At 36.3% G+C, this 26,469-nt stretch overlaps 1 protein-coding gene across 6 annotated transcripts in view; it reads left to right on the top strand.

The window, feature by feature from the left end:
* LRRC28 (leucine rich repeat containing 28) overlaps window positions 1–26,469 on the top strand; it is a 183,398-nt gene that overhangs the window by 518 nt on the left and 156,411 nt on the right. For 4 of the 6 annotated variants that reach the window (XR_007475602.1, XR_007475599.1, XR_007475600.1 and 1 more), the window contains exons 2-3: window positions 3,222–3,449; window positions 18,846–18,886. Coding sequence is in view for 1 of the 6 variants with exons in the window: in XM_004271656.4 (XP_004271704.1) it covers window positions 3,282–3,449; window positions 18,846–18,886 (209 nt within the window). In the remaining 5 variants the exon portion in view is untranslated. Of the gene's footprint in view, window positions 1–2,665; window positions 2,786–3,221; window positions 3,450–18,845; window positions 18,887–26,469 lie in introns of those variants that run through there. The other 2 variants (XR_007475601.1, XR_007475603.1) reach the window with 2 other exon arrangements.

Raw genomic sequence — 26,469 nt, forward strand, 5'->3', positions numbered from 1 at the left:
GAGTGGGTATTCCACTGACTTAAGTATGGAAGTCAATCTAAGGGACTCCTTTCCCTTAAAACACACCTGTTTTAAAATGTGTGGAATTTTCTTAAGATGGAAAGGTTAGTTTGCTTTAAATAATAATAGAGTGGATTGGTGTTTACCTGTCAGAAAACTGTTATGCAGGTGCAGTTGTATACAGCTAATATTAAGTATACCATTTGCTTTTAATCGTAGATAAGAGGTAGTGAAGGGAATATGTGTAAGAAAATTATGCTGGTAAAGGCTGTGCATTGCCAGTGAATGCATACGGAAAACCATTACCATTATTTATTATTGAAAGCTTTCAGATTTCATTTGTGTAGATTTCATCTCCCAAACTGCCTTCCTAGCAAAATGCATTTTAACAGAGTGTAATGACGTTTTAAGGGCAACCAATCCCACCCATCAGGATTCAGCAGGATTAGAAGGAAAGCCATCAGGTTACACTGTATTCTCTTATTGGATCTTCCCATCAGGGAGTGTGGGTTTTGCTTTGTAGTCTTAGATTTGCATAAGCTTTGCCTACCACTTAAATAATAATAGGAAGAAGCACAGGCCCCACTGAAGTTCATGGAAGTCTGCCTTGTAGAGCAATGCACAGGCTTTGGAGTTGAACACCTGGGTTGGTATTCTGGCAAGTTATCCTCTGAGAAACTCAGTTTCCTCATCTATAAAATAGGCTAAATAATGTCTATTGCAGTGCAGAGTTTTAAGGATTGAGAGATCTTTATTGCACATAGCACGCACTCAGCATATAGTATCTGCAAGCTGACTTTAGATCAGAGGTGAAAAAAAATCTACCTTACAATATTACTCACATGTCCTACTGTCAGTTGTTTATCAGCTGTTTGAGGGCCTGCTTTGTGCTAGAGGCAGGTATACAAATGTAAAGAAAACAGCAAGGTCTCTGCCCTCAGGAGCTTACGGTACAGTCTCTTGGCTAGATTGACGATAGATAGATGCACCGATAAATATATAGATTACAAATTGTGAAGAGTCCTACAAAGAAAGAGTAAGAGAGAAGACTTTAGCTTGGGATGGGGAAGTGATTTTTACATTGAAACCTGAAGGGCGTTGGGACAGTGCTTTCAAAGGCTAAAGGAGAGCAGGAAGTGGTGTGAAGAGTTTAGCACTTCGAAGCACTAGAAAAGCCCAGGAGTTTGGTGAGAAGCCAGGGAGGGTGCTGCCAGTCTGGAGAAGTGGGTGGGGCCAGATTGTGAAGAGCCCTCAATACTTGGTAAGTTTGATTTTTCTTAATAAACTTTTGAAGGGTTTATTTAGAATGCATGTGACTAGGGAGCAAGTTTACCTGAGAAAGAGAGGCAGACATAGTTGGATTTCTTTTTTAAAGGCTCCCAGCTAAGTGATTAATGTATTGCAAAGTGACTCGAGTGGACACAGGGAGACCAGTAATACATATGGCAGCGCAGGAGATGACAGTGGCTTTCCATTTGGGCAGATGGAGAGATGTGGATAGATTTGAGGTGTATTTTGGAGATGGAAACCATACGCCTTGTGATAGATTGGAGGTGGTGGAGGAATCGTTCATGACTTCCAGCTTTCCTGGTGGTTGGAAAGACTGGGGAAGATTTGGATTGGTGATGAATATCAAAAACTGATTTTGAATGTGTTAAGTTTGAGATGCTTGTGAGACATCTAAATGGCTTCTAGTTTACTATTTCAGTGAATAATTACCCAGAAAGCTTCCCTTTCTAAATACAATCAACGATGTTATTTGTAGCCTAGTTCCCCTTGCTTTACAGGGAGAGAACTAAGATGTGGAAAGGTTGAGTATCTTGTTCAAAGTCAAGTAATATGTCTCATAAAAATAGGTAAGTGAGTAGCTAGTATAAATATGGGAAGGTACTGGACTCTCATGTTGCATTAGGGATATAATTGAATACTCCATATTCTCTGACCTTTTATATAAAATAGCAAATACTTTCTTATTAGTTGGGAATTAAGAGTTTGGAAATAATAGAAAATAACCAAAAAGTTAGAAAACTCTGCTTATTGAAAGCTTATGTTACTGAATTTTGTACTAACTTGGTATTAATTCCCTGTGAAAATAGTTTTTCTTAAGAAAAAACATTTTCTTTGAAAGGTACTTCTCTTTGGAGAGTTTGAGAAAGGGTGCCCAGGAAAACCAGAGTAGAATCTTTGAACAAAGCTCAACTTGTTTTTAGTGTTTTAGCATTTTCTTAGTATCCTGTGGAATCCTGTCAGTCTGTGTGTATAAAGACTTCAGGCTTTGAAATCCACTGGACACCCTTCCCCAGCCCAAGAAAAAAAAATCCTTGTTCCCTTATGAACTGTTTGACCTTGGACAAATTATTGAATCTCTGAGTTTGTTTCTTCTTGTGGTAAGTGATGTGAAGTTTGTTTCTGCCCTGTGCCTAGTTGGTAAGATGGGAAATGTTATTTCTCTTCCTATCCTTGTCAGTTTGGAGCTAGAAAGGTATTTAATCTGTTCTAGGTTCTGGCCCTTACCAATAAATTGCTGTCTCCATTTTATGTAAGGCAACTAAGGCCCAGAAAGATTGTAATAGAAAAGTACAGGATTCTTATTTCCTAGTGCAGTATTTCTTCTTTCATTGAAATAATTAAGTAAAACTCTATGTTCCCAGGCCTGTTTCTTTGCTACTTCTGATCATCTGCAAAGCTAAGAAGAAAGAAAGAAAAGAGAATAAAGAGATAAAAGAAAGAAAATATTCGCATATAGGACAATATTTAGGTAGTAAGAAGTGAAGAAAATGAAGTTGTAAGTGATCTAGTTATATATTATATACATTTAAATATTTTTAAAATGTTTTAAGCTAAAGACAAAATGAGGTAGTTCAAGAAGGAAATGGGTTTGCTGTGTCTAATTTTTTAAGCTCTTTCTTTGGTTGCATATTATGAAACTGGTCTCTGTTCTCTTAGATAGGGATTCCTATCTCAAGTTCAAGAACTGTTTTTTTCAAATAGGACTATTTCTGCTAAGTAGTAAATATTGCTTAAATAGTGAGAGTATTTTTATTAAATAGTTATTCATTTTAATCTCCTTCTAAATATGTGTGAAAATTTAGTTGTTAGAAAAATATAGGAATTGATGTATAACTCTTTTTAATGTCTGCAAATAGCTATATATGCTAACTGGTTTATTTGGCAACGTTTGTTAGCAGTATCATAATTTTCCATTTTTTTGTTCTCTTTAGAAATGGACCAATTTTGACAAGATGTAGTGCTGCAGTGTGCCTGATGGGATATGTTCAGTCATGGCATCCGAACTTTGTAAGACGATCTCTGTGGCAAGGCTGGAAAAGCACAAGAATTTGTTCTTAAATTATAGGAATCTGCAGCATTTCCCATTGGAGTTACTAAAAGATGAGGGACTACAGTACTTGGAGAGACTCTACATGAAAAGGAACTCCCTTACAACCTTGGTACAGTATTATGTTGCATTAAAAAAAAAAGTCATTTATAATGTGGTTCTGACCAAGATATATTTTATATATCTTAAGATATTCAGACCAAGATTTGTATCCCCTCTTGTTGTATAAACAGGTAATAGAAGTACAGATACAGGGGGTTCTCATTACTTGAGAATTCATTATCCAAGTTCTTGCAGTTATGAAGTTTCAAGAGTCGTGTAGGAAAGCAAAATATTCACTAATATACCACTTATAAAATTAGTCCCACACACTACTACATATAAGATAGATAACCAGCAAGGACCTACTGTATAGCACAGGGAATTCTACTCAATATTCTGTGATAAGCTATCTAAGAAAAGAATCTGAAGAAGAATGAATACATGTATCAATATATGTACAACTGAATCACTTTGCTATACACCTGAAACTAACACAACATTGTAAATCAACTATACTCCAATAATATTTAAAAAAAAATTAGTCCCTATTCAGAAACCCCTCTTCACTTAGCCTGTGCATCTCTCTGGGCCTGTGCTTTCTGTGTTAAGATTCTTGGATGATTTATGGATGTTACAGTACCCAACAGATCAGTTAAAAAGTAAAGAAGAGAAAGACCAACAAGGATGACTTTGATTTAGACGTATTTAAAAAGGGAATGATTTGAAGATTAAAATATTAAGACAGGCATTAGGAGGCTTGATGTAGCCTTTGAGTGTTTTGAAAAAACCCCAAAACCAAAAAACCTTCTTTATGATTGCACTGTGAAAATCAGATGACTTTGAATTGGGCTGTCATCCAATTTGTTGGAAAAATTTTTGCCACAAAAGCCAACATTTGATTCACTCTTTTTATGTTCTAAGAATAAGCACATAGTTATCGTTATAACCTAAATTTTATTACATATGAGATTAAAAAAACTAAAATATTTTTCAAGAGAGTGTGCATGTCAAACTTTTTATTCCCGCTGTATCATGATATTTGGTCTCTGTTTTAAATGGATTTTGCTTTATGTGGCCTTTTCTGATTATCACTGAACTTCATTTAAGTCTTACACTTTGAATTCTAGTTCTTTTTCACTTTAGATGATTTATGAATTCTTGTTGTTTCTTTGTGAACAGACCCATTTTTCATTCCCTTCTCTGAAAGTATCTGAGTATCTGAAAATATGCCTTACTGGCTTCATATATATGGAGTGTTTTTCTGGAAAAGTTTTAGTTAATCTGTGCAAAATACCTACAATGTGTAGAAAGCATTATAAAATTTGTTTATCTTTGTTGTGTCTGAAAGTAAGTGCAAGTATATCTTTCATTTTTAGTGTTTGACATATTTGTATATATTATTTTGCATGCCTAATTAGATTTTTTTAAATTAGATTTTTCACTTTCCAAACTTTAATAATCTGTATATAGTTATATTGACCCTTTTTGCGAGATCATCATTGCATGAAGCGAAACTGTATTTACCTAGTGTTTTTCTGCCCTTTGGAGAAGTGGTGTAAGAAATAATTTGTCAAGGATTACAGCCCACATTTTCTCATGTTTATTGTTGATGTACAAAGAAAAAGTTGTGAGTGGATTACTTCTCAACCATCAGTTATAGTCCACGGGTAGAAGAAATTGACCTTTGCTTATAAATGTTACAATAAACTTTTGGTTTTGTGGCCATTTCTTGGCTGCAGTTTTCTATTTATGAAAATATTTAAGTATCTACTATACAATTTTAACTGATATAATGGCTCCCAAGCATACATTTCAAGTTCATGCTTTGCCACCTTTGTAGTCACTGAAGATTAAATTGTTGCATATGTTTATAATGGTAGGTGTATATATTTTATTTTAATGCTTTGTCTTAGCTGGAACATTTCATTCCTTTGTATCAAAGAGCTTTTTAAACTGTGAAGTACCATACAGATATCGGGATGGTGGGAATGGTAGCAACCATACCATTCCGTGACTATACTGACTATAGGACAGCTTACTTATATCCAACGTAGTCTGAGAATGGCATACTGCACAGGTTTTCAAAGCTGATGAAACAGTACTTGCCCTTGAGTGTTCCAAACTAGTGACTGCAGGCTTTTAGAATGTTTGCTGGTGTTATTGATAAAGTATATTTCCTATAGAAATAATAGAGATTTAGTATGTAAAATTTGACTTAAACTGCAATACTGTCCAAAGGAAAAAAACACATTATTGGAAGCATTATACTATCTCAAACACATTATGAGTTAATTGGCCTTTTTTTTTTTTTTAGAAAAGCTTGGGAACCTGCCAATCATTTCCATTTCCACATTGTTTTATTATTTCTTATTAACATTGTTTTATTGTGTTTAAATGTCTTCTCCTCAGCATTCCCCTTCTCCCCTCTTCGTATGAAGCCTCTTGGTGAGCAGTCACTAATGCCCAACTTCTGTCCTTCCTTTTTCCCTTCAAGCTGCTCAGTATTGCATTATGGTTTATATTTGTAGGATGATTGTATGTCAGATGCTTAGAACTTGGGAAATGCCCATATTAAAATTAAAGCACAGGGAAAAGCCATTTTTATATACAAAAGAATAAACTGTTCATATTTTACATATAAAAATATGTGCCCTTATAGCAACCAACATAAGAAATATATGGAAAGTAGTAGTTTCTCTTTCTATTCCTCCAATTCTGTGCTTTGGAATAACCAGTGTTAATAGTTTGGTTGTGTCCTTCCACTCCTTTGCTTGTGTTTATGTAATTATGTACTCTGTATTTTTTTCCCTTTTTAAACAACAAAAGGGAATCATACTCTACATATTTCTCTGCAGATTTCTCTCTTCACTTCATTCTCATTCCACTAAATTCTAGGCCAAGAAATATATATACATCCTTGTATTTAGGATCAGGTCTCAAAAGTAGGATTGCTGGGTCAAAGGGTAGGAACATTTTATATTTTAAAGTACTTTTTAGCAGTATTTCATTTTACAATATTACCACTTATTTGTATAACTGAAAAGTCTTAAAACTGTTTAAAATATAATGAGTCAATTTATATAAGAATCCAGTTATATAATTAATAGGTGAATAAGAAGTAGTTAGGAAACATTATGATTTTGGTTCCTAACATTTATCTTAGAAAGTGATTTAAAGAATTTTTCTATAATTATTTTAAATGCAGTTCAAGAATTATTAAGTCTCTGATCTTTGTGGTATTTTGAAGTTAATAAGAGAATAGGAGATACAGGTTCTGTATTTGATAGGCATCCACATAGTTGTTGAATGAATAAATAAATGAATATAAAGTAGAAGAGCATAATGTCTATAGTACAGGTATAACAGATCCAGACTGAGAGTCTTTGAGGGCAGGGAGTCTGTCTTAAATTCTGTATCCCCAGTGCCTGGCTACTGTCTAACATTGGTAGGACACATAATCTAATTCTGTGTAGCAGGATTGTAAAAGATTTTTTAAGGAAGGTGCTATTTGCATTGACCCTGAAGAATGACTTTGTCAGGAGCCTGGGAGGAAAACTATCATTTATTTATTGAGTACTTTCTGTGTATCCAGTACTCTACAAGGCACTGACATAGATACATCATGGAACAAATTCTTACTCTCATGGAATTTTTGTTTCTTGACATCCCAAGCTGAAGAAAAAAATACGATCTGAGATTCAGTGGCAGAAGATTAGGATCAATATTTGTCCAAAGACTTTAGTGACAAAGTGATGGTGACTATGATGGTGACTATGTTAGAAGCTCTGGAGAGTAGAATGCAAGTTTGAGGGGTTAATTGGTGAGAAGGAGATGAAAAAATAGATAACAAGGTAGATGGGTCTTCAGGTTTGGTTTTGATGTGGAAAAGCGGTCATAGCTGGAGGGGTCTTGACGAAAAAGGAGAATTTTTTCTTCTTTCTCCTTTTCTCTTTCCTCTTCACCCCTCTTTTCTAAGAGGAAAGAGTTGAGCCTGTGTAAATGCTGATGGGAAATCTCCATTAGAAAGGAGTTGAAGATTCAAAAATAAGGAACAATTAAAAGTTCAAGATTCCTAAGAAGGTAGGAAAGGATGGGCTCCAGAGCACAATTGGAGGGAAGGACTTAAGCTGTGACAAAGCGAGAGAGAGGCATGGGCATATATACACTACCAAACACAAGGTAGGTAGCTAGTGGGAAGCAGCCGCATAGCACAGGGAGATCAGCTCGGTGCTTTGTGACCGCCTGGAGGGGTGGGATAGGGAGGGTGGGAGGGAGGGAGATGCAAGAGGGAAGAGATATGGGAACATATGTATATGTATAACTAATTCCCTTTGTTATAAAGCAGAAACTAACACACCATTGTAAAGCAATTATACTCCAATAAAGATGTAAAAAAAAAAAAGACCTTACATGGGGACCACATCTGGGAAGACATCGCAGCACCCTCGTAAGTTACAGGGGGAGAAAAAAAAAGAAAAAAAGAAATAGTATCTCTTCCGCCTTTAACAAGAGAAAGGAAGGATAGGTGCAAAGGAAGATTCAGATTGTGGGGGAGAGAGTTCTTGTCTGGTGACTACCAGGCAAGGCCAGCTGCTTAGGGAGTGAAGATTTGTGGAGATTGCAGGTTTGAAATTATTGTTGCGAAGAGTCATAGCAGTTTGGTTAGAGAAAGGTAGTAGAATCATTCAGCAAGCAGTTGATGGCTAGACTTATGCTGGGGAACCATCTGCTTGTTTAGGGAGTTTTCTCCTGCAGTTCTCAGATGTCTGAGGTATGAAGAAGTTGGGATGTCGCATTTATGCAGGCTTAGGTTTTTGCCAGGTATAGAGGGACTAAGGAGGTTTAGGATTTTGGCAAGAGTGATTAAAATGATGGGACATGGAGTCTGAGGTGGATTGGAGGCAAAGAAAGAAAGGAGTGAGTGAATAGGGAAAATGGAGAGGGTCCAAAGGATCCATTGATGTTGAAGACTTATTATACTGGGCATGATTGAGTAAGCCATCTGGGAGGATGGGATATTGTAGTTGTGGAGAGAAACATCAGTCATGGAGAAGTTTCAGATGATGACAGGATATGAGTGTGCAGGCTGGAGGGGGCTGAGGTAGAGCCTACCTTGTCCCCTTGCAGCCTAATCCCCACACCCCCTCCCTGCAAGTAGCTGGGGTCTTTGTAAGAGTTAGAGAAGGAATGAAACATGGAAGCAGGAATTAGCAGTGGAAGCATTTGAGTTCTGCAGTCCCAGCAAGAGAGTGTTTCATTGTTTGGTAGCACAACTTAGTACTAGGAAGTAATAGACCAAGATCCTATGTGCTTAACCTCTTTGGATCTCAGTTCCTTCATTTATAAAATAAAAGGCCACAAGCGACTTGGAGGGGAAAAGAAAAAAACTCAACTTGGAAGCAAAATCACTTAATGGATCTGCCAGCTTCTCTTAATGAGCGTAGTAGGCAGCAGGCCTTCCTGGGGATGTGGAAGAGTGACCTCCCCAAATACTGATAGAGCTCTCATCTCACCTGTTGACAATTTTATTTATAAATATGAATGGATAAGAAAGAGGCATCTAAATTTTAGTGAAAGAAGGGAGTTTGGCTTATGGCTAAGAGCAATAAGAGTGGATGGATCCTGATTAAGCAGTTAATCTATGTAACAGGAGAGAACTTAAAAATGATATCCTTCTGAGATTCAAGGGAAGAAGAGGTATGTCCATCACAATCCTGAATTGGGGTGGGGGGATGAGGTGGGGGATGAGGATGTTATTTCTTTCCTGTTGACCCAGGAGAAAATCTTCCTGACCTCCCCCCATCAAATATAAACAGGCAAATCATAAAAGAATACAGATAGTCAAAACAAAAAAATGTTTAACTTTCAATAGAAGTGATAAAACATTGATCATCCTTACCTAGTAATTAGAAAAGATTTAATACCTGGTGTTGAAGATTATCAGTGCCCTATGTTGAAGACAATGGGGAGAAGATGCTCTCATACACTATTGGAAGGAGTAGAAATTGACTCATTACTTTGGTGGGTGGTTAGACCATATCTAGCAGAATTTTACATGTGCATATGTTTGAACCAGCATTTTCACTTGCAGGAATTTACCCAACAGAAAAAATAGTCAAGTGGACAAGGATACTCATCACAACATTGTATATGATGAAAAATTGTGAAAACCTAAGTGTTCATCAATATGGGGTGGGTTGAAATCTGGTAGCAGATTTCGTTTGAGACTTTACTAAGTGCCAAGCACTGTTTTAAGTGATTTATATGTATTAATCTAATTAATCTGCAAGACAGTCCTATGAGGTAGGCACTATTATTCCTACTTTATAGACAAACTAAGGCATAAAAAAAGAATACATCAAACAATAGTGATTATAGCTGTGGAAGAGGGGAGGGCACAAGAAGGGGGGTAGGAGCTGGAATAAACAGAGCCTTACATTTAAGTGTTTATTGTAAAAGGGAAAGTTCCTACTACTAAATTTGTTTTATATTCTTTTCAGTATATGATTTTTATAATTAAAAATCAAAATAAGATTGTTGGAATTTAGTGCCACTAAGATCTTATCCAGCTCTCAAATTTTATTAATCAGTGAGTCTAAACGTTTTGATTTACAATGATGGTGATGCCTGCGTTTATGCTCCTTGCAGCTGGTGGCTGGGTTGAGGGTGAAAGGGGTTGATGACTGAGAAGTCACACAGCTACACGCTCTACCCACTTTGAAATTGGTAGGAGTAGGATCTGGATCAAATGAACATCAGAACACCCTGAAGGGAAAAACAATAAGTTAAAGAGATGGTAAAAAAAAAAAAAAAAAAGAGCACCATGCAATCAAGTGTGCCAGAAGAAGTAGGGAGAGGGAATGGTTTTGTTTCTGTTTGATTGGTTCATTTTGAATTCCAGCACAAGGGCTTCTTGTTTTTCCCTAATCTGTCGGACCCCTGCAGCTTCCATTGCTGCTAGGGTGTAGGGCCTCCATAATCACTGTGAATACTCTGTTCTTGAGTTAGCTCTGTATAAAAACATCTTAGTTGTTTCTTAAATTGAATGTGTGGAAACGACTTATGTCAAATGGTAAAGCATTCTGATGCTCTGTTTATGTTTTAATGCTTATAGTCCTGCAAAACATTCATTACAAATGTACCCCGTCTCAGTAATATACCTGTGCCTGAAAAGTGTGGGTTTTGTTATAAATCAAAGCTGTTTTTCCTACTGAATTTTCAGATTTAAGTAACTTTTCCTCATTGTTACTGGTTGGTTGACAGTAGCTCCTTATCAAATACTTAACAAACTATTTGAAATAGCTTGGAAAATGAATGTCTGACCTATAATTTATTCTGTTGAATCATAGAATTTCAAAGCTATATGGAACTTTATAGATGATTTAGGCAGTTTTTCTTTTTTGAGGTAAGTAAGCTTAGAAGAGGTTAGTAGATGGGTCTAAAGTCATTTTTATGGCCAGTTAGAGCAAAAAAGCAGGTCTTCTAATTTGTAGTCCAGTCAGTATTGCTTTTTTAATTCTGCAGGTATTTATTGATGACCTGTTTCTGGCCTAGCACCATGTAGTTAAAATTTAACCACATTTAGCCACTGTGGAGCAATGAGGTGTTCCATGTTAGGTGAGTTTTCCTAGTTACCTCTTTGAAGTTTACCTCTGAGTTTTACTGTGAGAGTAACTGTTTTGATAGAAATACTTTTACAACATGCATCATTCTATACTTTCTTAAAGAAATATGGGGAACATGATTTAACCCACTCTTTGTGATTTGTAGTTTTTGCCTGGGGAATTAGGAGGGAGGGTTTAGAAGGAGGGGGCAGGGATACAGATCTTTATCTAACACTAGACCATATCGTTGTCCACTTGAGGGATTCTGTGTACAAGCAGAAGACTCAGAAGCCATTACTTTGTATATGTTTCCACAAGTTTAAATTCATTTTCAAGCATTCACTATACTAAAAATGAGGTACCTGTGCACTGAGTGAGATACCAGTTTTTAAATGTTAGCCCCATCGAATCAGTCTCTGTGTCTCCCTCTCCCTCTCTAGATAGATAGATAAATAGATAAAATGTATGTAATGTGCTTAAAATATCATACATTGAGCTTGGAACACTGTTCCCTCCTAAAATAAACAATTATGTTATACGCATATAGAATTATAAAGGGTAGGTATATTTTTAAATGGTTGATCTGGCCTTATGGAAAAAATGTTTAGTATTCTTTTTTTGTGTCTATTTTTGTTGCTTTGAAAATTCCATTTATAAAATCATACTTACTGAATGCATATTAAATAGGTTTTTTTAAAAATAAAAAGTAGGGGGCATATGATGATCTAATCTTCAACCCTTGTTTATGATATCTATATAGCTTTCCTTTTTAAACAAATATTTTTAATATTTTACAGAAAATTTTTAAAAAATATTTATTTATTTGGCTATGTTGGGTCTTAGTTGTGGCACCCGGGATCTTCATTGTGGCACACGGGATCTTTTCGTTGTGGTGTGCAGGCTTCTCTAGTTGCGGTGTGTGGGCTTCTCTAGTTGTGGCGTGTTTTGCAGATACTTAACATTTATTTATTTATATTTTTTAAGGTGATAATTTTAGCCTCTATAAATGTCAAACAAATATTTCATCATTTCGAAGAAAAAAATCTAAAAATTTTATCATTCATGCAGTTATTTAAGTAGTTCTTTTATGTTTTATATCTAAAAGAGCTGATTTTAAGTGAAAAATTGGTAGTGAGTGTAATGATATAAATTTTGCACTAACATTATAGCTACTAGTTATGTGTGGTACTAGTGTTTAAATTATTGATATAACAAAATAATACTGAAAATTCAATTCCATAGTCACAGTAACTACATTTTAAGAGCTTAATGGCCACATGTGGCTAGTGGCCACTATATTGGTCATGTAGCTAGAGAATATTTCCATCATTGTAGAAATTCTGTTGGACCAGTGGTGTGAGTGACTGAAAAAAAAAGAATACCTTAAAATTGGTAATAGCAACTCATTTTTATCATGAAAGTCAAACTGCCACTGTGTTAATGCTACAGAATTGTAAAGAAAAACTTCCCCAGAATTCTTTTTAGACACCTCAAAGACAACTTTAGAAACAAAAGAACTTGTCCACATTTTGAAAAATTTTCCTTTCCTCAATTTCCTCCCCTTTCCTTCCCTTTTGAAATGGCTTTATTTTAATATTTGTAATGCTTGTATTCAATGAATTTCCAATGAAATTTTTGTTTTAATGAACTTGGGACATAAAATATCTGTGATTATTTTGATGGATGCATTCCAAGAAATTTGGGTATTTGCCATGGTTTTTCATTGTTTTTCTTTTAGAACCAAGAAAATAAACAAAAAACCCTAAAGATGCTATGCTTTCATATCCAAATAATCAAAATTTGCACTTTCCCATAAAACACTGACATATGTTTGGGATTATCTTTTTGTATTGCTTATGACTAGATTACTCATTATTTGCCCAGTGTAGTCATTACATTTTTGCTGGGAAACAGGATGTCAGTGGTAACTTCTAGTGGTCCTTGACCTAACAGTGATTGCACAGCCCTTGTTAGGAGGGGTTAGTGAGCTGTTAATGCTCTTAAGCACGTTTCTTATTGCCTCTTCTCCCTCTCCCTGGCACCTCCCCTCATCCCTCTCCTCCCAAAATGTGTGTCAGGCTTTCTAGGATAATTCAGATGAAAACGATACTTAATAACATTCCTTTGTGTCACTTGTTTCAGAAGAAAGGAATTTAACCATCAGAGATTTTGATGATGGTAGATGCAGATATTGAGAATCTGATGTGTTTTTCTATCTCCCGGAAACACCAAGGAAATATGACAAGTGTTTAAGACAGGCTCATGCTTTTTTGGTCTGCTTAATGTTTATTTGGAGAGAAATTTTAAAAGAGGAAAATGAGTAGTTAATGGGAAGTGAGCCAAGAGACAAGAGGGTAAATGGTAAGGGACATTGGGGAGCAAATGGTGAGTAGGACTGTGGAGGGCCTTTCTGCTATTGTGGACAAGGAAAGGTGGTGCTGCTAATTTCTCTCTGTTCCCATTAGCCTGCCGGAGCTTCTGACTTTCCTGCTGAGAGATCCTCCTCTATAGCATATATAAAAGAGGGAGAAATACTGGAGGAGGAATGAAATAATATTCCTGGTAGTAAAAGAGGTTTACCTTAGTTGTTTTCATATAGCCACATGGTATTTAACCCTTGCTGTATGCTTGCCCAGAAGCAGTGACACCAAATTATTAATCCAACTAGAAAGCTTGTTGAGTATGTTGTGGTGGTTTTTGAATGAAGTACTTTTTGCCTTCAGTACCAAAACTTTATTAACTTTATTAAAATTAAAAATAATTTATTGAGGTGAAATTGACATAATGTAAAATTAACCATTTTAAAGTGAAAAATTAAGTAACATTTAGTATATTCACAGTGTTGCACAACCACCACCTCTTTCTAGCTCCAAACATATCCATGACTCCAAAGGAAAACCCCTTATCCATTAAGCAGTTTCTCCCCACTCTCCTCCACACCCCAGCTCTGCAACCAGCAATCTGTGTTCTATCTCCCTGGATTTATCTATTTTGGATATTTCGTATAAATGGGATCATTCAGTATGTCACCTTTTGTGTAGGGCTTCTTTTCACTTAGCAAAATGTTCTCAAGGTTCATCCAAGTGGTAGCATGTATCATTCCTTCATTCCTTCTTATGACTTAATTAGATTCCACTGTATGAGTATACTATAATTTGTTTATCTGTTAATCCATTGATGGACATTTGGGCTGTTCCCACCTTATGGTTATTATGAACAGTGCTGCTATGAGCATGGGTGTACATGTACATGTTTAAGTACCTGTTTTTAATTATTTTGGGTATATATTTAGGAGTAGAATTATGGAGTCTTATGGCAATTCTATGTTTAACTTTTTGAGGAACAGCCAAACTGTTTTCTACGGTGGCTGAACCATTTTACATTACTGCCAGCAATGTACAAGGGTTCCAGTTTCTCCACATCCTTGTCAATAGTTGTTATTTTACATTTTTAACAAATTATGGCTATCCTGGTGGTTTTGAAGTGGTACCTCATTGTGGCTTTGATTTGCATTTCCCTAATGCTAATGAATTTGGGTGTCTTTTCGTGTGCTTTTTGACCATTTGCATATCTTCTTTAAAGAATGTCTTTTCAAATCCTTTGCCTGTTTCCAATTGGGTTGTTTGTTTTTTTGTGGTTGAGTTGTAAGTGTTCTTTATATATTCTGAATGCTAGACCCCATTGGTTATATGATTTGCAGATATTTTCTTCTATATATTGCCTTTTCACTTTCTTGAAATGTCCTTTTATGCACAAAAATTTTAAATTTTGATGAAGTCCAGTTTATCCATTTTTTCTATTGTTACTCCTGCTTTGGGTTTCATATCTATGAATCCATTGCCAAATCCATGATCGTGAAGATTTACCCATGTTTTCTTCTATGAGTTTTATGGTTTTAGCTCTTAGATATAAGTCATTGATCCGTTTTTAGTTAATTTTTAGTTAACTTTTGTATATGGTGTGAGGTAGAAGTCTGACTTTATTCTACTTTTTATAACTGCTGTAAAAACTATGCACTTAATTCATGACTTCTTTAAAATGTGTTGTTAGAGGCTGGATGGCAGGTTTTGCAGAACTCTGAATCCTAGTGGTTTGTAACAGCACAATGATTTCTCATTCATGCTGCACTACTCTCTCAGATCTCTCGGCGACTTTGGTTCATGGTATCTTTACTCAGGGATGAAAGCTGATAAAGGTCACTGTGGACCTTTCGTGCTCAAGCTCTCTAAGGCCTCTACTTTGACATAATTCCATTGACCGAAGCAAGTCACTTAGCCACGTCGAGCTTGAAGAGAGAAGTGTAATCCTACCAGCTGCCCAGAAGGAGAAGAAAAGAAAGTAAGTAGTGCACAGTCACTACAAGAGGACAGGATTGAACATGTGTTTGCAACATATTTGAAATATTTGTTCCAAGATACGCAATTTTAAAACATTCCCATTTAAGGGGGTTGAAAGTTCTCCGTAAAAGGACATGGTAAAGCATAATTGATTCAAAATTTGAGGTAAATTTTATACTAACTGTGCTTGCTGAAGTTTACCTTTACATTATTTGTAAAGAAAAAATTGTTCAGTTAAGTGATAGTATGAGATTTAATGAAGAGAATTTTGTCTTAATTTATAAAACAATTTTTAAGTAGTTTAGTAGGAAGTATTCATACTCAAGGAATTTGGGTACAGATTGTTTATTAAAACTTTTGTATGTCAAAATTGTGAAAAAGAAGGAAATATTAGTAATAACAGTTTTGCAAGGCACTTTAAGGTTATTACTTTTTTTTTTTTTTTTTTTTTTTTTTTTTGCGGTACGCAGGCCTCTCACTGTTGTGGCCTCTCCCGTCGCGGAGCACAGGCTCCGGACGCGCAGGCTCAGCGGCCATGGCTCACGGGCCCAGCCACTCCGCGGCATGTGGGATCTTCCCGGACCGGGGCGCGAACCCGTGTCCCCTGCATCGGCAGGCGGACTCTCAACCACTGCGCCACCAGGGAAGCCCTAAGGTTATTACTTTTGTCTATCAGGATTTTAAAATTTAAAAACATTTTAAAACTTAATAGACTAAATCCTATAAATCAAGATAAACTAGTTTGTGTGGCATCTGTAATCCAGCATTAGAGCTTAGTTACCCGCAGAGTAACAAAAATGTTGATGTTAACATATAGTTGTCCAGTCTCTTACCCACTTTTCATAAACTATGGAAATAGAAAAATTAAAATGTATAATATTTCTCTTATATTATTCAGTTACATTGCTAAAATGTGCCACTATATAGCAGAGAATGTATTATAGAACACCAGTAGGTGTCAGCCACAGCCTTTGCAGCAGGCTGATTATTTACCAGGCTTTTGGGGTTTTTTAAAACCCAGTATTCTGATGAACTGCAGTTTTCTCAAGGTTGGTGTGCTTATTTTTAAATTAAAACTCAGGATACTTACTAATAAAGACATAGTGATGCACTAATGGCAGCAGGAACATTATTCAGTGCTTAATTGTGTGTGTAGCTAAATAGCTCAAAGAGGTAACTAGTTTGTCATGGAAAAATTGCGATTCTGTCTGATGGAGACAAGTAGGCATCTGGAAAGAATGACCATGGGTCCTTTAGTTAGCCAGATATGATACTGATATTGTAGCAGATCAAACTAGATGAGGGTCTAATACCACTTCTTTTCTGGACAAGCCTTTCCTTTTTAGAGGAACAACTATTAAGCCTCTTATCTCCCCTCCACCACCCACAGAGTGCTTTAGTTTGCCTGGGATGCTTTGTAAGTACGCCCATAAGTGGAAGTGTATATTCCTCTTACTAGGCGAGATACCAGTACTAGAAGAAACATTTTGGGGACTTGGACAGATCCAAGAGCAACATTCAAGGAAAGACCATTCATGAAGGACCTCATTGCAGATAATTGATGTCAAAACATGGGGGAAAGGGAATCACAGCATTCAGCATTTGAAAACAAAATGTGGTTTTATCAAAAGTGGGAACTCAATAAATGTTTCACTGACTTCATAAACAGTATTCATATTCAGTGCTATTTTATTGTAAAAGGGCGAGGATATTATATGTGTAAGTAGCTTGGGATACCGTTGCTAAGTATTTAAATACATCAATATACCTATATGAAATTAATAGTTTTATTTCCTTGATTAAAATAAACTAGTGGATTTCCATTGTGTTCAAGATTTTTAAACATAGTTTTTCCTCAATATAAAATATAAGCCTTTAGTGATCTGTTCCTTGGTACTCTCTGCAAAATCATATACCTTCATACCTGATGGCCCAGAAATACCAAACTAATGGCATTTCTCTTATTGAGTGTTTAGAACCTAAATTGCATATCATATGATTGGTTACTCAATTATGTAGCAATTTAAATACTACATTTTAAAATTTATTTTTTTTTAATTTAAAAGACATACATGCTCATTGTTAAAGATTCAGATGATAAAAAAGTAGATGGAGAATAGCAACACTGGTCCTTTTCCTAATGATAATCACTGTTTATAAATTTCTCTCAGAAAAATTATTTGTTACAAATCTAAAACTTTATAGTCCCCCAAACTTTTGTTTTTCTGTTGACACAATTGTTTTTATAACAAGTGTTTGAAAATATAAGATTTTTGTCATGAGTACTGTTGGGGAGTTACAGCAGAAAAAATTATATTTTTGATTTCCCAAACATACCTCTCTTTTTGTCTTTTCATATGTTGCTTCATGTGCCTACAAAGCTAACCAGAACTTTCTCCTCCCCGCTCCATGGCAACCTCTGATAATTTATATTTGTCTTTCAAGCCTCAGGTTAGACATAATTTCTTTTAAAAAGTCATTCCTGATTCTTTGTTACTGATATTTAGTTTAACTCTACAGTATGTTTTAATGTAGAATAAAAAAAAATTACTCCTAACTCAGTGTGCTCCTTTAGCTTTAACAACTCCTGTCTTTGTGTTTATGTGTATCTGTGTGCATGTGCATGTGTGAGAGATGCAGGCTGACTTTCAGTTACTTACAGGAGGCTTTTCCTTCTACCCAGGGCCTCCAGCAGGGAGAAGTCTGCTTTCAGTCTACGACTGGAATTTTTCTAGGATTCTTTTCATGGAATAGCCAGTCCTTCCAGAGCTATGACTCTGTGTAAGAGACCTAGACCCATCTCCCTTCCTCTCCTCCCAATGGCCAGTTTCCTATCCCTGCCATATCACACTCCTACTCCGAACTTAGAACTTGGGCCAGATGTGACACTCCCTTAGACCACCTGAGCTCCAGCTTACTCTTTTTATCCTGAGTTTGGTTAGGTTTTGATGTCAGCCCCCAGGGATTTTAGTTTCTTCCTCCTGAGGTGCAATTTGGGATTTTGGTTTGGCGGGGGGTAGGTGTTATTTTCTTATGGCTGCTATAACAAATTACACAGGCTATGTGACTTAAAATAACAGAAATTGATTGTCTCACAGTTCTGGAGGGCAGAAGTTCAAAATCAAGGTGTTGGCTGGGTTGGTTTCTTCTCGTGGCTCTGAGGAAGAATCTGTTCCTTTCTCTGAGCTTCTGGAGGTTGCCAGCGGTGTTCCTTGACTTTGCAGCTGCATCACTCCAATCTCTGGCTCCGACGTCACATAGTGTTATTCCCTCTGTCTTTGTCTGTTAAAAACATTTTCATTTCTTCCATGATTGTGGAGTATGAGATCTGGTTTCTGTTCAAATGTATAAATTTAAATTGTAGTATGGTCTATGTAAGTATAAACCCAGACCTGCTGATTTATTATTTTCACATTTTCTGAAAATTCACCGCCCTTCAAAAGATAGTACTTTGTGTTTAAGCTATTTAGAAATGTTTATACATTTTTCAAAAATAAAATTTAATTCTGAGTTTTTAATTTTCAGCCAGAAAACCTTGCTCAGAAGCTTCCAAACCTTGTGGAACTGTGAGTCTGCTTATTCAAATTTTTTTAAAAGACAAGAATGAACATAATTTTAAGTTATTTGAAATAATGGGAAATACAATTTTAATGTATTAATTTATTATTTTTTGGTATTATGATCATGGTGCTCATGTAGGTAGACCTGTGGTTCTGCTAAACCCAATAGTATTTTAAAGTATTTTACCATTTAAATTTGTGTTTTAAATATCTTACTTCAGGGTAGTGAAGGTGATGAAAGATACATTTTTTTCTGGGGGCAGCATCTTTGTCACAGAATCCTTCTGGATACTCCATGTAATTGGGAATATTTATTATTATTATTGTTACTACTACTACATGTGATACTGATATAAACAGTCTGATGGTATAAAAGATTTAAAATATAGAGTAAAAGACCCCTTCCTTACATCCTACATTTGTTTTAGTTCTGTTGATGATTTACCTCCATAATACTAAATAATGTTTACACCTTTGTTTTTTAGTACATCAACTTCAAGTATCTGTTCACTAAAGAAGATAAGAAATTTCAATATCTTGTATTTCCCTTTCTTTCTACCCGTCTAATTCCGTTGAAGGAGGAATTTGCATCACCTTTCCTTGTTCCTTTTATTATTTGGTATGATTTTCAGGAGGTAAAGTAGGGAAAGCTAACTTTACACCTTCCTCTATAAGCCGGGAGTCTCTGTCGTTTTCTTTTTTATCCATCCTTTTATTTTAAAAAATTTCAAACCAACAAAAAAGTTGAAAGCATAGTACAATGAGCATCCATACAATTGATTCTTGAACAACATGGGGGTTAGAGGTGCCACTCCCTCATAGTTGAAAATCCAAGTATAACTTTATAGTCGGCTCTCCATATCCACAGTTCCACATCTGTGGACTCACCCAACCTCAGATGGTGTAGAACTGTAGTAGGTACTTGTTGAAAAAAAAAATCAGAGTATAAATGGACTTGTGTAGTTCAGACCCATGTTGTTCAAGGATCAACTGTTCAGTCTTCACCTAAATTTAACCACTTAACATTTTGCCACATTTCCTTTCTCTCTTTGCCTTTCCTACCCTCTCTTTACTCTCGCTCTCTCCCTCCGCCTTCCTTCTTTCCCTCTCTCACACACATTATACTTTACCCCTAAATACATTAGTATGTATCTCCTAAGAATAAAGACGTTTTTGCACGTAATTGTATTGTTTTTAGGCCTAAGAAAAGTAATATTATTTCAATAATATCATCTAATATATAGTTCGTATTTAAATTATCCCAATTTTCCCCAAAAAATATCTTTTTGAAGTAGATGTCTGGATTTGTCTGATTGTTTCCTCTGGATTAGGTTCAGTTTAAACATCTTTGGTGATGTTCTACCCCATTTGCTTTATCAAGTTTTTGCTTTCATTCTCTTTATACATATTATATGTGTATTTATTTTTTTTCTGAAGCTTTTGAGAAAAAGTTACATACATTGTGGTTCTTTACCCTTAAATACTTCAGTGTGTATTTCCAAGAACAAGGATGACTTAACATTTTTTTAGGTCTACTTTTCTGTCCTTAATAGGTGCTTTATATTTTTCTTCATATAGATTTTGAACATTTCTAATAGTTTGTTCCTAAATATTTTTTTTTTTTGCTGTGTAAATGATTTTTCTTATCTGTTATATCTTCTAACTGGCTATTTTTTGTATATAGGAGCACTATGGGTTTTTGCATGTTAACTTTATATCTTGCTCCTTCCTGAAATCTTTTATTGTTTGAGTTAGTTTTATCATTGATTCTCCAGAGTTTTCCAGGTATACTCTCATGTCTGAAAATACAGACAGTGTTATTTCTTCTTTTCCAAATCTTTAATTATCTTCTCTATTCTGATTGCATTGGCTAGTCCCTCTCCAGGGCAGTGTGAAATTGTACTTGAGGTAGTGGGCATCCTTGTCATCTTTCTGACCTTAGTGGGAATACCTCCAGGTTTTCCCCACTAAGAAAGATGCTGGCTTTACAGTTAACACAATTCTTTTGTGTTCAGTAAATATCCATCTGTGTTAGTAATCTATTGCTGCTTAACAGATTACCCAAAATGTACTTGCTTAAAATGTAGGTGTGCTTAAAAGAATAAACACTTATTCTCTGATATTTTCTGAAGGTCCAGAATCTGGGCTTGGCTTAGCTGGGTGCCTTTGCTTCAATGTCTCTTTCAAGTCTCTAATCAAGATTGTTGCCCAGGGCTGCTGACTTACCTGAAAGCTCAACTGAAGAAAGATCCTCTTCTGTGTTCACTCATGTGGTTGTTGGCAGGATTCAACCAATTTCTTGCAGTTCGTTGGACTGAGGGCCTCAGTTCCTAGCTGGCTGTTGGGCAGAGAACTCCTTTAGTTCCTTGCCACTTAGCCTCTGTTATGTTGCTCACAACATGGCAGCTGATTTCCATCAGAGTGAGCAAGCAGAAGAGCAAGAAAGGGTATACAAGACAAGAGCCATAGTCTCTTTCTGACCTAATCTTGGAAGTGGCATCCTGTCACTGTTACTATATCTGTCCTTTAGAAGGGAGCCACTAGATCTAATGAACACTCAAGGGGAGGCTATTACACAAGGTCCTGAATGCCAGGTAGCAGAGATCATTGGGGACCATCCTAGGGGCTACTTACCACACTATTAATTCCTATTTTCTCAAGATTTTTTTGTTAGTAATGGGCGTGAAATTTTTTCAAAGGTTTTTTCAGACTTTAAAGCTAAAGGAAAAATTCTTGGGGGTTTCAGGCAAAAAGGTGAAACAATCATGAAGATGAAGAAGATTGCACCATAAGACTCCACACTGAATTATCTATACAATGGCTGTTGAATTCTAACTTGACGGTTTTTATTTCTTTGAGCCCCCTTTTTTTTTTTTTTTTTTTGCAGTACGCAGGCCTCTCACTGTTGTGGCCTCTCCCATTGCGGAGCACAGGCCCCGGACGCGCAGGCTCAGTGCCCATGGCTCACGGGCCCAGCCGCTCCGCGGCATGTGGGATCCTCCTGGACTGGGGCACGAACCTGTGTCCCCTGCATCAGCAGGCAGACTCTCAACCACTGCGCCACCAGGGAAGCCCTCTTTGAGCCCTTTAAAAGTATTTGTCTCCTGAGGTTGCTGTCTTTTCTTGAGATTGCTATCCATTGTTGTTGTTGACATTTTTCTGGGTTTTCATATATTGAGTGATTTTAGATTATATTCTGACAAATGAGGACATATGTTTTGGAGACTGGAATCTGTTATATTTCATCAAAGAGTGTTGATGTTTTTATTGGGCTGGCCGGAAAGTTTGTTTGGGTTTTTCCATAACATCTTATGGAAAAACCCGAACGAACTTTCCGGCCAGCCCAATATTTCAGTGATTAATTTACCTGGTTTGACTCAAGCAGTAAACAGCCTCTTGGAAGGCAGCTGAAATCTCAGTCTGGTTCTTTTATCTTTAGTTGTAGTTTCTTCCACATGTAAATGGTTTTGCAGTCAGCCACTGATTTAGGCAAAGTTTATACATAGGATTTGGGGTTTCCCCTCCCTGGCTTTTATTTTTTTTTCTGGTATTCTCCCTTTATTTGTCAGGGGCCATGGTTGCCCTGAACTCTGTCCTCCTTTAGGCTAGCAACACTGCAGTTTTCTATTGGAATTTTAGCCATTTTTTGTGATAACTGTATCCTTCCTTAGACTAAATGCTTTTTTTTTTTTTAAATGAAACCCAGAATCACCCAGTGCCGTTCTTTCTTATAAGTTTTGACTCTCCTTCAGAATTGGCTTGTTTGTTTACTCTTGCAGTGCCTTAGGTTCATTTTGTCTGTGTGTGTTGTTCAGTGTTTTAGTTGCCAGAGGATTGGTCCAGTAGGAGTTTATTCTGCTGTACTGGAATTAGAGCTTGCATTCTTTTATTTTAATCTGTTTCTGCCTCTATAACTCAAGTGGGTTTCTTGAGGTCAACATTAGTTGGTTCTTTGATTTTGACCAGTCTAACAATCTGGCTCATTTAACTGGAGTGTTTAGACTGTTTATGTTTAATATGATTACTGATATGATTGAATTTAAGTTCACCAACTTAACAGTTTGTCTTCTGTTTGTCCCAGTTGTTCTTTGTTATTTTTTCCCTCTTTACTTTTCTTCTTTTAAATTATTTTTGTGTTATTTAGGATTAAATTTTACTATTATTGATTTATTAACTCTACTTCATTTCAATGTTGAAAGGTTTATATTATGTTTCTTTAACCTATTATAATCTACCTTCACATAATATACTACTTCACATTTAATATAAGAACCTTAGATCAATACTTTCAGTTCATCGCTCCTATCCTTTGTGCTACTGTCCTGTGTTTTACATGTGTGTGAGTGTTGTGAGAGAGATAGATCTATGTATGTATAAACCATGTATATATCAGTCAGGGTCCAGTTAGGAGATAGAAACCATACCCCTGTTTAAGCAGGGAGAAGTAATATAAAGAATTGTTAACTAGTAAAATGTTATTAACTACTAAAAGAGGTAAAAGAGGACTCCATGGTATTCATAATTAATTAGTAAGTACAAAAAAGTAGATCTGGACCAAGAGAAAGTAGACAATGAAGGAACTAAAGACTTAGGAGAGCCCCAAACCTAGGCTGAGATTAGACTTCTTCAAATAAGATGTGGCTGCCACAAAACATACAGTGCTCTGGTGGTGAAGAACCTTGCCATCTGGTTAGGCCAGAGCAGATCTGTAATATCAGCTCACTGTTTCAGGACGGTGTTGGTAATGTAGAGCTGATCTATTAGAAACAGTCTGACTGGTAGGAAGGAGGCAATTGCCTGAGAGCATGGCAGAGCTAACGCAGAAGTAGCCACAGGGTGGGAAGACAGTTGCTTGAGGCCAACTGAAGTTCTTTATAGAAATGCATTGTTGGATGGGGAGAGTGTGGCCTGAGGATAATAGCCTGAGATGCCACAAAAGTGACTTCATGGTCACTTTGAGAATGTAGTTTAAGGTTGTCCAAGAGGACTACTGGGCCTTGGCTGTGTGCTGGATAAAAAATTGAAAGGGGACTGGACCCAGAAAGGAAATGCCTTCCTGCTACTCTCATCTTGCAGAGTCACTCCAGTACCCTCTTTTGATAACATTAGGCCTAACATTAGATCAGTTGGCAAAGGAGAAATTTTGACAGGGTCCAGCTCCAATATGGCATAGCAGGTAGATTTGGAGCTGAGAGACAAAATTGATAACTGGCAAAATACACTATTATAATTTTGAATTTAAGTTGTCAATTAAAGAAATTTTAAAATGAGAAAAAAAAGTCTTTAATATTAATTCATATATTCTCTCAGATTTGGTTTGCCTGAAAAATGTCTTTATTTCTCCTTTTTTAAAAATTAAACTTTTTACTTTGAGATAATGGTAGTCACACGTAATCTTAAGAAATAATATGTAAACATCCTTGGGTACTCTTTGAGGTTCTGCCGGTGTTCATGTCTTGTATAACTACAGTATAAGATCACCACCAGGAAACTGACATTGCTACAATCCACTGATATTATTCAGTTTTCATCATTTTCTACCCTTTTATAATCACATTCTCCCTGTCCCCCAAACCCTGGCAACTACTACTCTGTTCTCCATCTCTATGATTTTGTCATTTTAATTTGTTATGTTATATAAATCATATAGTATATAACCTTTCAGGACTGGCTTTTTTTTTCATTGAGCATAATTTCCTTGAGATCTATTTAAGTTGTTGCATGTACCAATAGTTCCTTTATGTTGTTGGGTTATATTTCACAGTGTGGATGTAATGGAGTTTGTTCATCCACTCACTTATTGAAGGACATATTGGTTGTTTCCAGTTTTTAGCTATTATGAAATTTTAGCTGCTATGAACATTCATGTACATGTTTTTTTGTGTGTGAATAAGTTTTCATTTCTCTGCGATAAATGCTTAAGAATGTAATTGCTGAGTCACATGGAAATTGCATGTTTCATTTTTTAAATTGAGATATAATTTACGTACCATAAAATTTTAATCATACACTTTTAAAGTGTATGGTTCAGTGGTTTTGGTATATAAACAAGGTTGAGCAACCATTATCACTGTCTAATCCAGAACATTTTCATCACCCCAAAAGAAACCCATCAATAGTCATTCCCCTCCCCCAATTCCTTGTAACTCCCTAATAGGTGTGAACTGGTATCTTGTAGTTTTCATTTGTATTTTTCTAATGACTAATGATGTCTTTTCCTGTGCTTATTGGGCATTTGTATATTTTCCTTGGGGAAATCTATTCAAATCTGCTGTCCATTTAAAAATTATTATCTAAGAGTGTTTTATGTATTTGGAATACCAGACCCTTATCACATATATCAGCAGTCCCCAACCTTTTTGGCACCAAGGACTGGTATTGGGGAAGACAATTTTTCCACGGACGGGGTGGGGGCAGGTGGTTCAGGTGGTAATGCAAGCGATGGGGAGCAGTGGGGAGTGGCAGATGAAGCTTCTCTTGCTCGCCTGTCGCTTACCTCCTGCTGTGCGGCCTGGTTCCTAATAGGGCACGGACAAGTACCAGTCTGCGACCTGGGGGTTGGGGACCCCTGATATATATGATTTGCAAATATTTTCTCCCATTCTGTGGTTTATCTTTCACTTTCTTGATAAATTTTTATTTGGTTGCTTGTGTTTTGTTGTCATGTCTGAGAAACTTTCTAATCCAATGTCATGAAGATTTATTCCTCTTTTCTTATTTGAGTTGTATAATTTTAGCTCTTACATTTAGGTCTTTGATCCATTTTGAATTAATTTTTGCATATGATATGATGTGGAAGTCTATGTTCTGTTTTTGCATGGGATAACCAGTTATCTCACCACCATTTATTGAGAAGGCTACTCTTTTCCCCATTGAATTGTCTTGGCATGTTTGTTAAAAATCAGTTGACCATAGACACATGGGCATGTTTCTGGATTTTGACTTCTGTTCCATTGATCTGTATGTTTTATCTTTTTGCCAGTACCATGCAGACTTGATTACTCTAGCTTTGTAGTGAGTTTTGAAATTGAGAAGTATGGATCCTCCAACATTATCCTTATTTTTCAAAATTGTTTTAGCTATTCTAAATCCCTTGCATTTCCATGTGAATTTTAAGATCCACTTGTCAATTCATGCAAAAAAAAAAAAAAAACGCCAAATGTGATTGTTGATAACGACTACACTGAATCTTTAGATCAGTTTGTGGATTATTGCCATCTTAACAGTATTATGTCTTCTAATTTTTGAATGTGGTATATCTTTCTATTTATTTAGGTCTTCAGTTTCCTTCAACAGTTTTAAAATTTGAACATTGAACACTTTTCAGCGTAAAAATGCTGAATTTCTTCTCTTAGATTTTTTCTTTTTGATGCTATTGTACATAGAACTATATTCTTCTTTTTTTTTTTTCCCCCACGGGCCTCTCACTGTTGTGGCCTCTCCCGTTGCAGAGCACAGGCTCCAGACGCGCAGACTCAGCGGCCATGGCTCACGGGCCCAGCCGCTCCGCGGCATGTGGGATCTTCCCAGACTGGGGCACGAACCCGTGTCCCCTGCATTGGCAGGTGGACTCTCAACCACTGCGCCAC

Source organism: Orcinus orca, chromosome 2 (genome assembly GCF_937001465.1).
Source record: "Orcinus orca chromosome 2, mOrcOrc1.1, whole genome shotgun sequence".
Lineage (NCBI taxonomy): Eukaryota > Metazoa > Chordata > Mammalia > Artiodactyla > Delphinidae > Orcinus > Orcinus orca.